Source organism: Psammomys obesus, unplaced genomic scaffold (genome assembly GCF_907164565.1).
Source record: "Psammomys obesus unplaced genomic scaffold, mPsaObe1.curated_primary_1811, whole genome shotgun sequence".
Lineage (NCBI taxonomy): Eukaryota > Metazoa > Chordata > Mammalia > Rodentia > Muridae > Psammomys > Psammomys obesus.
Genome location: NW_026585742.1, coordinates 74,172 through 91,538, shown reverse-complemented (window position 1 = coordinate 91,538; position 17,367 = coordinate 74,172). Strand labels below are relative to the sequence as shown.

At 40.4% G+C, this 17,367-nt stretch overlaps 1 protein-coding gene across 1 annotated transcript in view; it reads left to right on the top strand.

Annotated features, from left to right (window-relative positions):
• LOC129670512 (ankyrin repeat domain-containing protein 26-like) overlaps window positions 1-17,367 on the top strand; it is a gene marked incomplete at its 3' end in the record, with an annotated part of 120,344 nt that overhangs the window by 38,313 nt on the left and 64,664 nt on the right. Inside the window, exons 4-6 of the mRNA XM_055599025.1 lie at window positions 12,063-12,150; window positions 12,292-12,487; window positions 15,056-15,287. Of these exons, the coding sequence (XP_055455000.1) occupies window positions 12,063-12,150; window positions 12,292-12,487; window positions 15,056-15,287 (516 nt within the window). The remainder of the gene's footprint in view (window positions 1-12,062; window positions 12,151-12,291; window positions 12,488-15,055; window positions 15,288-17,367) is intronic.

The following is a 17,367-nucleotide window of genomic DNA, read 5'->3' as shown; positions in this document are numbered from 1 at the left end:
AACATTGAAGAAATTGTGGAAATTTCAGCTTTTTATAGTGTGTGTGCCTAGTGCCAGAAATGAGTGTTGCATCTCTTGGAATTGGAGCCACAGATGTCTGTGAGCCTGTCCATCATTTGGGTGCTTGGAACCAAACCTGGGTCTTCTGGAAGAGTAGCATTAACCACTGAGCAATCTCTTCATCTCCTATTCAAAATATTAAAAACTAGTTAATTTCCTAAGCACTGAGCCACCTCTCCAGACACTCTGTTTAGTTTTCATGCTCTTGTTTATGTGATAAAGGCATGACCTAAGTTGAACTGTATTATTAACTGGTTGGAGTTGTGAGCAATATAATATTGGCTGGTGCTTCTGTCTCTGAAAGTCCCCTCCCAAGCCCCGCCATGGGCCCCAGTTAGTTGGCTCTGTTGGTGTTTTTTTATGGTGCTCCTCTCCCCCCTGGGTCTTTCTATCCCCCCTCCTTTTCCACAAGACTGCCTGCACTCTGCCCAATATTTGGCTGTGAATTTCAGCATCTGTTTTGATCTGTTGCTGGGTGAAGCCTCTCAGAGGACAGCTATGCTAGGCTCCTCTCTGCAAGCATAGCAGAGCATTGTTAATACTGTCAGGGGTTGGCTCTCTGCCATGGGGCGGGTCTCAGGTTGGGCCAGGCATTGGTTGGACATTTTCTCAACCTATGCTTTATTTTTATCCTGGCACACCTTGTAGGCAGGATAAATTTTGGGTACAGATGGTTGGCTTGGTGTTCCCCTCCCTCCACTAGGAGTCCTTTCTAGCCAGAGGATAGCCTCTTCAGTCTCCATGACCCCTGCTACCAGGAGTTTCAGAGTTACCCTTATATCCTCCCGGTAGCCTACCCTCTCTTAGTTCTCCAGCTTGTCACAGAGATACTCTCACTCATAGTTTCTTTTCTCTCTGCAAGGCCTCTGATCTCCCTCTGCTCTCCCCAGGTCTGATCTCCACCCTCATTTCTCTCCGCACTCCTTCTCCTACTCTGTTCCCTCTCTTCAACTGCTTCCGCTGTCTATTCTATTTCTTCTAAATCTCTGAGTGAGATTTAAGCATTCTCCCTTGGGTCGTCCTTGTTACTTATCTTCTTTGGGTCTGGGAATTGTAGTATGGTTATCCTGTACCATACGGCTAAAATCTGCTTGTAAGTGTGTAAATACCATGTGTATCTTTCTGGGTTTGGGTTACCTCACTCTGGATCTTTTCTAGTTCCATCCATTTTGCTGTCAAATTTCATGATGTCCTTGGTTTTAATAGTTGAGTAATATTCCATTATGTGAATGTATCATGTTTCTGTATCCATTCTTCAGTGGAAGGCCATCTGGGTTGTTTCCAGTTTCTGGCTACTACAAATAAAGCTGCTATGACATAGCTGAGCAAATGTGCATGTTGTATGTTGGAGCATCTTTTGGGTATAGGCCCAGGAGTGGTATAGCTGGGACTTGAGGTAGAACTATTTCCTATTTTCTGAGAAAGTGCCATATTGCTTTCCAAAATGGTTGTACAAGTTATCACTCCTACCATCAATGGAGGAGTGTTCCTCTTTCTCCACATCCTCACCAGCATGTGCTGTCACTTGAGTTTTTCATCTCAACCATCCTGATGGGTGTAAGATGGAATATCAATGTTGTTTTGATTTCCATTTCCCTGATTACTAAGGACACTCTTTCTATATGTGATTCTTGGCCATCTGAGATTCCTCTGTTGATAATTCTATGTTTATCTCAGTTCTCCATTTTAAAATTAGATTATTTGTTTTGTTGGTGTTTAATTTGTTGAATTCTTTATATATTTTAGATATTAGCCCTTTGTTGGATATAAAGTTGGTGAAGATCTTCTTCCAATTTTGAGACAGAGTATATGTAGTTCTGGCTGTCCTCAAACATGGTGTCACAGTGGAAACCAGGCTGTCCTCAAACTTACAGAGATCTGTCCACCTCTGCCTCCTAGTGCTGGGATTAAAGGCATGTACCACTACGTTAGACTTCTTTTGTAATATCAAAAGATCATCTAATTTAGTTGTGTGTAGGGGAGCATAGTTTTAATCCCATCCTTGGGAGGCAAAAGCAGACAGGTTTCTGAGTTTGAGGATAGCCAAGTCTGAAGAGTGAGACTCTGTAAAAAAATACTTCTTAAATTTAGCACATAGTGAAATGTTTATTCCAAATAACATTGACAAAGTTAAATTTGTTATCTGATGGTTTTCTTCTCATCTAGGCCGTGATGAATTGTTTTCCCTTGTTTTTAAAATTATTTTCTGAGCGCTCAGCTCCCACTGCTTCAGTGGTGGGTGTTGTGGGCCCAAGCTTCAGCTTGTAATTTACAATAAAAAGACCCTCATGTGTTTTGCAACGAAGTCGATTCCTGTAGATCTTTTGGGGGCTCGTGAACTGGGTGTAACATTTGGAGGTCCCACTGAGATTCCAGGGCCCCCCAAGACCTCAGGACTGATCCGGAGGGTCTCGTACCAGCTGGTAAGTGTCATGTCTGTGTCTCAGTCTCCGTTGTGCAGTGTGCAGTGTTCCCGTTGGCGCCTATCTTCTGTATTCTGTTCTGCCTCGAGGTATCTGTATGAGTGACTAAATGTGATTTAGACAGACATGTCAAACAATCATAGTCGCTGAAGCTGGGGGAGACGTCCCCCAACTTCATCAGTTTCTGGAGGTGGTCTAGAACCACCCACCACTCTGAGGCTTCTGTGGCAGAGGAGCCAGAGCAGGAATCTGAAGGTCTGTTTTTATAGTACCTTACCCAGGAAGGGACTTGGGCCCATCCTGGAGGAATTTCTGAAAGGCCTATGTTGGGCCTGCCCTAGAAGAGTCAGTTTTGGTCCCGGGAAATTTGGCCAGCTGGTGAGTGATTTTTGTCTCAATGCCTCTGTGCAGTATTTGTTTGTGTATACCTTCTGCTTTCTGTTCTGAAAGGCCTCATGAAACTTGTTTAAAGTGTGTGCCTATGTGTTTATAAGGTCTATGAACGCATATGTATAGGTTACCACGTGGTATATGAAGTGCCTCAGTGCCTCACCGCCATCTTGACTTTACCATGTGGGTTATAATGTGACCGCCATCTTGGTATGGGTAAAAAAAAAAAAAAAAAAGGAAACCTTAGTCAAATAATTCTCATTTCCTTCTAGGTTAAAAGGATGTGTTATTTTAAATTGGTATTGGTTTTAGAAATTAAATTGTTTGCACTGGTAAATTCTGGTTTTAAAATCTGGTTTTGACTTTTAAGATTATGGTTATGCCTTGTGACTTCTCTCCTACAAAAGGGGTACTTAATTTTGATATTGCAAAAATGGGTTTTAAAAATTGTTTAAATGTTTAAGGCTATAAAATGTTTAAAGTTCATCAGGCATTTGGGTATGGCAATGATCTTGGTTAGTCTAACAGAAAATGTAAAAGTTTCTCGACCTTTTGAAAGTTTCTCGATCCTTTGGGGGAGAATAAAAATACTTTGGTATTTATTTTTATCAATTTTACTAAATGAAACCAAGCTGTATGGTTTGCACTAATTGAGAAAATTGCAGTTTTTACAATGTATCTTGTGGAGAGCTGTTTGTTAAGCTGCTTTGTTTATGGAAAAACATGTTTTCACCTAGTACCTTAAAACTTGTTCTAAGTTCCTTAGAGTTTGTTTATGTTACCTTTATGTTATTTGCTACAGGGAAGTTATTTTAGAAAAAGAATTTGGCAGTTTCAGAACTCCTCTTTGTATTAATGTAACTTATTTTTGCTTTGCCTATAAAAAGCAAATCCTAGTCGCTGGGCTCCAACAGGATCATGTCAGAATGGAAAGTTCTATTTTGACGAGAGTTTTTATGTTGTCTGAAAAGCAAGAGAGAGAGAGAGCAAAAAAAATAAAAATGTCTGGTTAAGCCAGAAAAAGGAAGCTAGGAACCTAAAGGTATATAGGATGTTGCAGAAGGTTAGTGGATGTATTATAAAAAAGCCAGAGATTTAATATGATCTGAGGAAAAAAAAAACTATTTAAATATGTTATACTTCATTTAAAAGGCTGGTGATTACTCATTGCAAAATGTTTTTTATGCTCTTTTAAGGGGAAAGAATTCTGGCTGATAAGTTTGGTGTGGCCAGAATAATCCATATAGTTTAAGTGTTTTGTACTGTTCTGTTATGCAGTTGGTTCTAAAACTTATTTGATCACTATGTTAGAACTTTTGGTTGTGGGGGATTGTGAATGCTCCACAATGGTTGCTGTATCATCAGCAACACCTAATGGCTATGTTTGGTATTGTCAGTCACAGCCTGTGCTAACACATGGCTAGCTGCCATGATGGTTCAGGGATAGAGAGTGTGTGAAGCTGTAGTTTTGCTGCCATATTTGTTTAGGGCTTCCAGCTGAGTTCAGTTACACGTGGCCAGCTGTCATGCTAGTCCAGAGATAAAGAGGGTGGAGTCATTGCAAGTGGTAGGAGCAGCAAGATTTGCTAGCCTCTCTATAAACTGTATCTGATTAAAAGGTTTGCTCTAATTTTAGTTCAGAAAGAGCAGATTTAAAGTTATACTAACAACTGCAGTTGGTTAAGATGTTGAGCTAAACCTAGTGTCTTTGTTTAGGTTTTTTTACACAGTTTAGAGCAGATGATAAAGACAAAGAGTAACTCAGATATGCTGACCCTCAAGCTTGTCAGAGATCTGATGAATATGGCATTTTAATATGTGTAAGCTTATTGTGACAGAAAGTCCTGAAATCCTGGCAGTAGCTTCCCAAGGTCTCAGAGAAGATTTGGGCACAATGACAGATGACTGTGACTCTGGATTGTGGTATGCTAACCACTGAGCAATACTGCCTCAACTGGCCCACTACTAGGGCCCAGCCTATACTGTGGACAAAACTGTGGACACGTGGAGAGTCAATGTTTCACATCATTGAGAGCAAGGTGAGGCCATTCTCTCATTTCTTTCTCCACAGAAACAGTCTCTCATCTTAATGTGCCTGGCAGAACTGCCTCTGTTCAGGATGCCGTGAGACCACAGGAGCCAGGGACACTGCCTAGGTGATGGACTAACTAGTCATCTCTGTCATTTTGATTGGCATATGGATTGGTATATTTATTTAGCTTATAATTTATCCTTCTCAGGTCTCTGAACACCTTGATTGCTATGCTAAGCTTATGGTAGCTTTGCAGCTAGAGAGAAGACAATTAGATCCACTGTTAGCTCATTGATCAGTTCATTAGCTAGAACTACTGGATACTCTTATTAGAAGAAAAACAGGTTTGCCTTGCTCACAGGACTCATGTTAGTTGCCTTTGTCTTAAGATAAATAAATGGAGCCTATGTAGGGTCTGAGGCTATAGGAGTTTAGGTTATAAAAATCCAGAGAGTGTTATTTGGTTTGAAAAATGTTTTAGGGTTGATAAATGCAAAAAATATTGGAGAGTCTAAGTAGGTGTTTTAAGGTATATAATCATGAGTTATAAAGATATAAAAATATTTTAAAGCATGTTAAAAATGGGAGATACTTTAGATCTCTCCCCCCTCTTTGCTCCTGTTGTGCTTATGTTATAAGATTTCAGAAGTTCAGAGTTTTGGCATTGATCAATAGAGTTCTGATAAGTTGATGGAGCACTGACTGCTTATTATTCAGTCACCAGGTTGAGATTTTAATTTCCTATGGTTGTCTTCTGGAGATAGACTTAAAGGTGCTTCTCGTCATGTTAAAAACATTTGTTCAATGTGTATATCTGACCCAAAAGTCATAGCTTTTAGTATGGTATTCTTAATATCTGCCATTTCTGGGGTAGACTTTGACACAGCAATATCTTAAACCTATTCCTTCTAGTTGCTTTGTTAAGGAAAGTCCAAGCATCCAGGGTTTAGCACTAAAGCCAGTAATGTATTTCTGCATAACTTTCCAGTGTGAACATGAAGATGGGGTCTAAAAGTAGATGCTGAATGTATGAAAAATGGCCAAGCTCCATTCATGGCTAATTACCAACAGCTATGCCCACAGAAGAAATGTTACCGTGGACACACTTAAGTTGTTTATAAAGGTTATAAAACAAACAGCTAACTGATACTCATTCAGTGGGATGCAGTTTTACCTGTTACTCTCAGAATGTTATGTTAGATTTACTGAATATATATTTCCTTTTGTGCATCAAAAAATTCATATGAGTTTCAGGATGTGACCTGGATCTGGCATAGCTCAAAAGGATCACAGATGAGATTTTCCCTGGTCTTTCCCATTTAATAGACAAATTTTAACTTCTGTCTCCAGTCTGAATTTGTCTCAGCAGATTTTCACCTGTTTGACTCTGTTCCGGGATCAGCTATTGACTGCAAGCTGAAATCTGGACTTCCTGGAAACTGACCTGATTGCTCCCGGCCTCTTTGGGTGGATCAACTAACCAGATGCTTGGGACTGCCCTATTGCCCAGCCTTTGACTGGCATTTCAGCCTTTCTAGCCCCTGATGCCTACGGTCCAATGGTCAGAATTGAAGAAGCTCCAGAAGACGGATCTTTGCCTAAATCCCCCCTAGCAGGCTGAAATGCTAAGTCAAAAGGGGCTCCCTGGCATTAGCTATTATCTTGGGCATCTGCTTAGCTGAAATGGAAACTAATATTGCAGTAACTGGGCTAAAAGGCTAGACAGACCCTAGAGAAAAAGGATAATAGTTCTCCTTGGCTTATTACCCTATATCCACCCTGAAGGGACCCCTACTCATTTTGATTTTTATCTTTGGGCCTTGTATTTTCATTTGCTTAATGGCTTTCATAAAGAAATGCTTGAGAGCATTACACTAATGTTATTCAGATCCCATTATAAAAAGGTAATCTATAGAATACAAGGGGTCAAATCTGGAAGACCCAAGATTGGGTCTTCAAATGATCATGGGAAAGGGGGAAATGAGAGACCAAAAGATAAATTAGCTATTATTAAGACCTGAAGTAGGTGAGTGGAGAAGTCTAGTAATGCCCTGAGGGGAAGGACCGCCTTACTGCATTCTTTCCCCACCCACTAGAGATAACAGTTGCTAGGAAACTGGCCCATCCTTCTAGGGAGGAACACCAGGTCATTATGGTCCGGGGACCTTCCTATAGCCAATCAATTAAAAATGTATCATTTTGACCAATAGATGCTTGCCAGGCAGAAATCGCCCCTGCCTTGGGCATGCTGGGAGGGACCAGAATCTATATATCACCCAACTAACCTGGGCGCAGTGTGCTCAGCTCCCACCGCTGAAGCGGTGGGTGTTGTGGGCCCAAGCTGCAGCTTGTAATTTACAATAAAAAGACCTTCATGTGTTTTGAAAAAAAATTATTTTCTGATGCTAGGAATTGAACTTAGGGCCTCACACCTTTGAGAAAAGGGTGCACCACTGAACTATACCTGCAGCCCTGTTCTTAATGATAGGCCAGTGGGTTGTGAGTTGCTAAGCATATATGAAGAAAATAATTGCACTATGAATTCTTTTTTGTGTCTACCCTGTCCCCAACAACTTGTAAGGATGAAGTTGCTTTCAAAACCAGTCCTCCAAGACAAAAAACATCTCAAGCCAGGAAAACAAGGCTTCTACCTGATCATCTACAAAAAATATCTCAGGAACAGAAGGGGAAGAAGAAATGTGATACAGGAAACACTTCTCCACATTCAGCATGTCCTCCTATGAAAACAGACAAGCAATCCCAGCAAAGTGTTCAGCTTAACAAAGTCCTCAAAAACAAATTAAGGTCATTTCCTGAACTTTTGAAGAAACAGCCACCACTTGGCATCTCTAAAGTAAAAGCACACGTAAAGGTAATTCCCTCTAAGTTAAAAAATAATGTCTGTCTGAGAGGGAAAAGATGCACCTGGAAATGTTGTTTAAATGAAGGAAATCTCGTTTGTTCTAATTTACCAGTAAAGACTCAGGAGCCAGCTGCTGGGGTGAAAACCTGCTAGCTCAGAGAGGCAGAGGAAGTAACCAGCTAACCTTCCTTCTCAGCTCAGGTCTGGTTGGAAAAAAGCCAAAAGGCTCACTAGCTCAGTTGCTAGCCCAGGAGCAAAAGGTAAAAACAAACAAAACAAAACAAAACAACAACAACAACAACAACAACAAAAACCCAAAGCAAAACAAAACAAAACCCATGGCTGAAGGCTTGCCAGCTCAAAGCCCCAAAAGCCAGGGAGCTGAGGAGCTGAAGCCTAAGCTAAAGCCAGAGCCTGAGCTAATCCTCTTTCTTCTTCTCCAGGCTGTTTTAAATACCTTTCAACTCAAAGTCTCTTCTCTTTGATCTCTGTCAGCTGATTCTAGCTTTGCCTCTTGACCTCAGGTTAACTGTATTAAATCTTGTATACATCGAGCTCTTGGATTAAAAGTGTGTGCTAGGGCTGGGTGAACAACACCATAATCAGCTGTTTACAACAAAAAAATTCTTGGATTAAGGGTGTATAATAGGGCTCAACCTATTGAAGAAACTGGGTTTACAGTTCACAATTTTGGGTATCAAATGGGATCAAATATCTCGAAACACGGAAAGACTGTCTCTATAGTAATTTAGTCTTGAAAATGTCATTGCATCTTCTTCTTGTCCCTAGTCTAAGGTTACCTTCTAAGGCTTAAATAAAAATAAATTAGACTATGAGAACAACAAACCACATCAAGAACATACTTTAAACATTAAAAATTTATTCACTATTTTATGTCTATGAGTATTTCGCCTGCTTATATGTCTGTGCACCATGTGCATGCAGTGGGCACAGAGGTCCAAAGAGGGTATTGGGTTCTCTGCAACTAGAGTAACAGGCGGTTATCAGCTGCCATGTGAGGGCTGGGACTCAAACTTGGGTCCTCTGGAAAAGCAGCCAGTGTTCTTAACTGCTGAGCCATGTCTCCAGTCACCTGAACGTATTTTTAACACAAATTAGGGCAATTTATATAACAGCACAAAAATAATGGTGATGATAATTGTATTGACTGCTAGACTACTTATTGTTGAAATGAAAGGAGCCAACATGTTTGATACACAAATCATAAATCCATAAACCAAAATATCAATAATTGAAAAATTAGATACTAGTGGGGACGGAGGGTGGGATGGGGCTACAACCAGGATGTAAAGTGAATAAAAAAATTAAACAAAAAAGAAAATTAGATATTAGATATGTGTGTAAACCTAGTAAACCAAAAGGGCAGTGGTGTACACTGCATAAATGTATCATGAGCCTGAAAAAAAAGATGCACATTTCTGCAATTCAACTAATCTAAAACCAAACAAGTACAAGCCTGGGAGTGGAAGCTATTACCCGGTAAGGGCAGTGTGCTACGTGTAGAAGCATGGACCTAGACAGACAATGTTAGTTTTTTTCCACTGTACACTGACAGTGGTGGGTTCAGGGTGGAAGTCGAGAAAACTCACTTCAGATACAAAGCTTTAAAAATGCAAGCTCTATTTTCTGTGTGTGCAGGGAGGCAGCCAGTTTGGGATCTGAACCTGGTCCCCTAAGGGAAGCTGTATTATATTTAAACAGTGAAAACCATAGAGCAAGGGGAAGCAGGATGGGCTGTAGCATTGTCCAATCATATTTTCACAAAAGGGGTTAAGCTAGGGAATTTCCATCAACCAGGATAGGACTAGGTCCCTAGGCCTGGGAACATGAGCTTAATTTGACCCTGCAGCAAGATGGAGAAGTTGTCCTTGAGGTGTCTGGACTCAGTCAGCTGTTTCCTTACAAGCAGTCCCTGAGATGTCTGTACTGAGACAACTGTTTCTTTGTAACAGAAGCTGTTCAGGTATTGGGAAATCCACAGCTTCCCCAGAGCCTGGAACCTTGAGCTTCCTTTCTTCCCATGTTTAAATGGAGTCTGAAAAAAAAAATGGTAAGACTTGGAAAAGTTTCTTTTGCTTGTTCCCAACAACAGAGCATTAAATGTTGTATGTATTCATGAAGGCTTACAGCAAGACAGAGGAAGCTGACAATGGCACAGGAATATTATCAGGATGGTTCCTGACTTTGGAAAAAGAGGAAGTTCACTCTGTGTGGCTTTTTCTCTGTCAATTTTATTCTGTTTACAACCCTCCCACATATACCACTAGGTTATCTATTAATGAAACTCTGTCTAGATATAGATGACTTTTTTTGAGACAACATTTTGTTACTTAACCCTCGCTAGTCACGAAGTTGCTATGTGGACCAGGCTGCCTTTGAACTTTCAGATTGCCTCCTGCCTCTACTTTGACAGTGCTGGGATTAAAGGTATGCACCACCACACCCTGTCACATGGATTATTTTTGATGTCTAAATAGGAGTTGAGGAAAATATTCTCAGATCTTTGTGCCTCAATCATCTTCACTATTTCTATTTTCCAAGGGGTGAATGTTATGGTAAATTAACTTGGACTTATACCATGTGACCTTCTGATTGAGAAATAGAGGGGGATGATAAAAGTGTTATGAACATAGGGTTTTTTTTTTATTGACTTAAGACAGATTGCATGATGAGGCAGAAACAATGAATGAGAACTATGAAAATGTATTTAGGTTGACAAATACCCTCAATTACTCATGTGACCATTGTGGTCCAAGTTCATCTCTCTTACTAAAACCATTGAGATCATCTACTACTTTAAGCACCTTTGACAAGTATATATACTTCCACATCTTTTTTTTTAATTATTACTCTGTCTCAACATTTTTGTTTCATCACCTCTTTAGGCTATACTATCTGAATAAGTTTTGGATTTTTTTTTCTGAGACACAGTTTCTCTGTGTAGCCTTGGCTGTCCTGGAACTTACTTTGTAGAGTAGGCTGGCCTTGATCCATCTGCCTCTGCCTCCAGAGTGCTGGGAATAAAGGTGAGGACCACCATGCCAGGCTGTTTTTTTTTTTTTTTTTAACTCAGATAATATGTGAAAATATCATTGTTGGTATTTAATGCCAAAGTAGAATGGTGAATTCTAAGATACACCAAGTTGTCAAGACTAACAAGAACCTAGAAATATTACTTAAAAGTAAGTAATAGTAGATGAGACTTCTCAGCTGCCAAACAGCATTGAGTTAGTTTTTAAAAGTCACACTTTTTTTTTTTTTTTTTTTTACTTTTGTGTATGCTTGTGTGAGTGTTTTGCTTGTATGTCTCCCTGTGCACTATGTTGCCTGTATGTCTGCCTGTGCACTATGTGCATGCTTGGTGCCCACTGAGGTCAGAAGAAGGCACTGGATTCATGGAGCTGGAGTTTCAGACAGATGTGAACCCCTGTGTGGGTGCTGGGAACAGAATGGAATTGTCTTAAGTACTAAGCCATCCTCCAAGCCCCAAACTCACATTTCTTAAATTTAGCTGATTCAGTGGGTTTTCTGAGTTAGCCTTACAGAATTTTATCAAGTGCTTTGTGAGATAAGCCAATGGGTAACACCATTGCAGAGCTTTGGACGAATCCTTCAGGCTTTCTTCACTTCATTCCCACCGTAAGTAGCTGATGATCTGAAGCAGGACATTACTTGACATTCCCCAGGTGAAACAGTCAGAGTTAAGGAGTGAGAAGTCAGAAGGCATCTGCAGACTCCATACTTGCAGCTCAGCAGATCCTGTCTGCTGTGGGTAGGGGCACACTGTGTTCATGCATTTCAAAGGTCACCTTCATTGCTTTGCTATTCCAAGATCCCGGGGGGCAGTTGTGAAAGGCCATGGGGAAAGGACTAAAGGAGTGCAGAAGGGCGAGGCTCCTTATGTTCCAAAGCTCTTCATTGCTCAGTCTTGCTGTTAATGTGTAGTCTAGGTCATGCAGACTGAAGAGGACACATTTTGTCTCTTTCTCGGTATCTTTCCATTATGCAGGAAGTGGAAGTGTTAGGGAGCAAACAGCAGCTATTAAAAGCCAGATGGAGCATGCCTACTGTTGAGATTTCTGAAAACTCTGGGCCTTTAACTCAAACAGAAATAAAGCCGAGGTTACAAATGTCAGTGGTCTGTATTGATAAAATTATAACATAAGTATTTGTGGACTAAAATCAAGACTATGCCATTGACAAGTAATAAGATGAATGAAACTATAAAACTCTCCTTTAATGAAAAATAACACAATTCGAACTTTCCTTAAAGGTTGAAGAGGGCAAGTACCAACTCCAGCAACTGGATGTCGCACTGGAGAAATCTGATGACAGAACTGCTGGCATTGTTGTTTCTGTCTGTGCGGCTGCTGCTGCTGCCTCCACTTCTGCGGAGCCTGCTTCTATTTCTGCTTTGGCTGCTTCTAATATTGCTTCTGCGTCTGCAGCTTCTCCTTCTGCATCTTCTCCTGCTTCTGCTGCTTCTGCTTCTGCTTCTTCAGCTGCTGCTGCTGCAGTGACCTCTGCTGTGTCCTCCTCCAATGCTACTGTTAGTGCTGTGGTCACTGTTGCTGTCACTGCTGCTTTTGAGGCTGTCACTGCTACTGCCGAACACAAAGGCAATGAACCAACTCTACAAAGGCACAGTGCGGCTACAAATAAGGAGTTTGCTCTTGAGAAAAAAGAAGAACACAATAAGTAAGATCACAACATTAGTTCAAAATAGAGATTATTTTTGACTTACAAAACAAATTCTCATTTTGGCTAACATTCATGATGAACACATTGTATTGTGCGCCATGTGCCAATAAACAAGTATTGCCCACTGTTAGAAATGTTCAGATAGTTTGATCTCGTTTTCTAGTTTTATTGAAAGCAATGTTGTCTAAATGTAACCATCAGAGCTGGCAAGCACAAGGGAAACTCATGGCCTCGTCCTCTCGTTAATAAATTCACTGACACAGAAGTCAGACTGCAGTTCCTCTCCTCGAACCCATTTGCCTCCAGTTCCACTCAGCGTGCCTCCACAGTGTCTCTTGAGACACACAGATTGGGCTCCTGTTTTGTCTCTGACTTTAACCTAGATTTTCTGTCCTTGTCATTCCAACCCTGCCACATTGAATACTCAGGCATCTTTCTACACTTACAAGTTTTCTTTCTGACAGCTGTCTGCCTTGTTCTTTTTCCTTAGCTCTTGCTTACAAGCCATGTTCTCAGCATACCCACCTGGTCTTGCTGGCAAAATGTTCATTCCAACTCACCACTACAGTACATAGAAGCTTATTTTCATCCTCTAACATACTCTATGTCTGTTTTTCTGTCTCATTTATTGTTATTCCATGTATACTTCAATATCTGTAGGCTTGTGTTGCTTACTATAAGCTCATTGGTTAGATAATGGGCTAGTATACAGTAAGTGGCTACTCAAAGCATATTTATTGAATGAGCAAATGAACAGGGTTAAAACAATCCTGAGTGTTTTTTTAAAATTTTTTATTAATTACACTTTATTCATTTTGTATCCCCCCATAAGCCTCTCCCTCCTCCCCTCCCGATCCTACCCTCCCTCCCCTTTCTGCATGCATGCCCCTCCCCAAGTCCACTGATAGGGGAGGTTCTCCTCTCCTTTCTGATCTTAGTATATCAGTTCTCATCAGAAGTGGCTGCATTGTCCTCTACTGTGGCCTGGTAAGGCTGCTTTCCCCTCAGGGGGAGGTGATCAAAGAGCAGTCCAATCAGATTATGTCAGAGGCAGTCCCTCTTCCTATTACTATGTAACCCACTTGGACACTGAACTGCCATGGGCTACATCTGTGCAGGGGTTCTAGGTTATCTCCATGAATAGTCCTTGGTTGGAGTGTGAGTCTCTGGGAAGTTCCCTGTGTTCAAATTTTCTTGTTCTGTTGCTCTCCTTGTGGAGACCCTGTCCTCTCCAGCTCTTACTATTTCCCACTTCTTACATAAAATTCCATTCACTCTGCCCAACAGTTGGCCATCAGGCTCAGCATCTGCTTTGATAGTCTGCAGGGCAGAGGCTTTCAGAGGCCGTCTGTGGCAGGTTCCTAGGTTGTTTCCTGTTTTCTTCTTCTTCTGATGTCCATCCTCTTTGCCTTTCAGGATGGGGATTGAGCATTTTAGTTAGGGTCCTCTCTTTTGCTTAGTTTGTTTAGATGTACAGATTTTAGTGGGTTTATCCTATGTTGTATGTTTATATGAGTGAGTATATACCGTGTGTGTCTTTTTGCTTCTGGGACAACTCACTCAGGATGATCCTTTCCAGGTCCCACCATTTACCTGCAAATTTCATGATTTCCTTGTTTTTCATTGCTGAGTAATACTCCATTGTATAGATGTACCACAATTTCTGCATCCATTCTTCAGTTGAGGGGCATCTGGGTTGTTTCCAGCTTCTGGCTATTACAAATAAAGCTGCTACAAACATGGTTGAGCAAATGTCCTTTTTGTGTACTTGAGCCTCTTTTGGGTATATGCCTAGGAGTGGTATGGCTGGATCTTGAGGAAGCGCTATTCCTAGTTGTCTGAGAAAGCGCCAGATTGATTTCCAGAGTGGTTGTACAAGTTTACATTCCCACCAGCAGTGGAGAAGGGTTCCCCTTTCTCCACAACCTCTCCAGCATGTGTTGTCACTTGAGTTTTTGATCTTGGCCATTCTGATGGGTGTAAGGTGAAATCTCAGGGTTGTTTTGATTTGCATTTCCCTAATGGCTAATGAGGTTGAGCATTTCTTTAAGTGCTTCTCTGCCATTCGATATTCCTCTACAGAGAATTCTCTCTTTAGCTCTGTTCCCCATTTTTTAAGTGGATTACTTGGTTTATTGCTTTTCAGCTTCTTTAGTTCTTTATATATACTGGATGTGAGTCCTCTGTCAGATAAAGGGTTGGTGAAGATTCTTTCCCAATCTGTAGGCAGTCACTTTGTTTTGATGACAGTGTCCTTTGCTTTGCAGAAGCTCTGAGTGTTGTTTTAAACATTAGACTAATTGTTGATTTAAAGAAACTTAGATGTGGATCAAGTCTCAGGATTTTCATTTACTAATTATAATCAGTAAGAAAGTCTGATTATCTTTTATAGCCACCACAATAGTAATTTTCCCTGTAGACAGAAAGTTCCAACATTGTAGTTACCATTATTTATCTTATGAAAGTTCTATCTGTGGCAAATAGATCAAAGAAATAGCAAAAGTCATTTATATGTTATTAGCAAAATTAAATGTTAAAGAGTGAATGTAGCAAAAGCTATTGTAGAAGTGGGAAAACTATCAAGGAGGCCTCTGTTATGATAAGCAATACCGTGAGAACGGTTTTAGACAGATCATTGAAGAGACTTCAGTTTCTCCCAGAAGACACGTTTGAAATTACTGCTGTCTTTGGCAAGGAAGAACTGTGTTGGTCAAGCACAGGTCTAACTTTTAATCCTGCTGAATTTGTACAGCGTTGTAGAAATATTGCTACTAAGAGACACGCCAACTTCAACCAGGTAAGTAGGTTGATATTTGGGAGCATGGAGTTTAAAGGTCAGCAACACGATCAGCTGAAAAATTAAGCAGACTGACCCCTGCGGCTTCTACTCAAACAAGATTATGCTAATCAGTAGTTTACTGCTGTTGCCCTGTGTTATATATTGTCGTATATTTTAGAAGTAAGACTTTGCTCTGAAGATTTTTTTTCATTTTCTGTCATATTGCCTGTGTTATTTTAAACTTTTTTAAAGTTTATATTTAAAACAAAAGAAAAATGTAGCACAGATCTAATTATTAATATTATTTCTATGTCTAGCATTCATTTCTTTCACTGAGAAGATGTCTCAGTCAGCAAAATGCTTGCTGTGCAAGCAAGAGGACCTGAGTTCAGATCCTCAAGAAAAGCCAGGCATAGTAGTGTGGTTCTGCACTTCTAGCCCTGGAGTGGGGGAAGGGCAGGATACTGGCCAGTCACTATGGCCAATCAGTGAGCTTTGGACTCAGTGAGCATTGCTATCTTAAAAAATAAGAGGGATGAAGATAGCTTTGTTGGCCCTTGTTCCTCCAACCCTTTTACTGCTTGTAAACAGTAAGTTCTAGCCATTTGCATTTACAAGCAGTATGACACTCATCTCTTAATCTCTGGGTATTTTCGTTTTTTCTTTTAAGATGTTGAGGTGCCGTGCTCCTAGTCTCTGTGTTTACATTCTGTTGGCCAAGTAGAACACTTTCCTCTCATGCTTGTCCAGATGAACTCCCTTTGAAATATTTTACTCTGCTGTGAAGTCTTCCTCATGCCTGGCTTCCACTGTTCATCCATCAATTTTTGTATAGGCTACCTATTTTTATAATTAGAAAATATACTTTCACTGACTTTAGCTGGGGTGTTTTAAAACATTTTTTTAAATGAATACACGTATTAATGTGGGGAAGACAGGGTTTCATCCGATTGCTTTTTAATGTTGGCCAGTAGAATTACTAAAAAAAAAAATGCTGTTTTTATGACTCTCTTAAAGGAGTGAAATTGTCACATATTTGATGGAAGTAAGAAGAAGTGAAAATGAAATATATTTTCCCAGAGAATCTGTGACTACCCCAACATGTGAGAAATGTACTACAGACACAAGTTCTTTGCTACAGGTGAAGGATGATTGCACTTTTGAAGTACATCAGGATGAGCAAAGGTAAAAATGAAGTGCCTTGTTCCCTGCAAAGGAATATTTCCAGTGAGTGCTTTTTCTGGAAACAAAACAAATGATTATAATGATCACTTGAGGCAAAAGGACACTCGGCTGTTCCAATGCTGTTGGAGCACTGAGTGAAATTGGGACAGGCCAATGAGTGGGCATTATGGAAGCCAGATGACTGGAGAAGCAGTTGAGAAGGAGGCAGTAACTATGGAAGACTGTAAGATTTAGGTTGTTCTTATTAAAGTGAACATTGTGGAGAATGTGTGTTTGTGTGCTCTTGGAAAGGGGAAGGACATGAATAGGGGAGAAATGTCCAACTTCATTTGATTAACAGTAGAAGACCCAGGGAAGAAAGCAAAAATGGTAAAAAAAAGTCTTCTTAAATAAAGTAAATAATTTTGGGCAGTAAAATGTATCCTATATCCTCAATAAGGAACAAGACTGTTGAAGCTGTTTTCAAAGGTAATTACAGAATTTTGTCAAGGAGTAGCTTTACAGAAATAGAATTTAAAAGACATGTAATAATCTAGCTATAGACTGCATGACTGAAATAAAGAAGATTTAAAAAAAATCTGGACTCTCTTTATAGGATCTCTCCTTGTCCTCGAACTCACTATGTAGCCAGGCTGGTCTTGAACTCACAAGATATCCATCTGCCTCTGCCTCTGAAGTGCAGGGACCATGCCCAATATAGTTGTTCTTACGTCTGCCTCTTCCTCCTCTTTTGAAGCATGTTTTCTTTTTGTTGCCCTGGCTGTCCTGAAAGTAGCTCTGTAGACCAGGCTGTCTTCAAGCTCACTGAGCTTCCTGTGGTGAGTTTTAAAATGACACATGTACAGTGCCTCCAGAATTGCACACAGGGTCCCAGAATGCTAGAGATTTTTTTTTAGCTTTTCAAATAATTTTT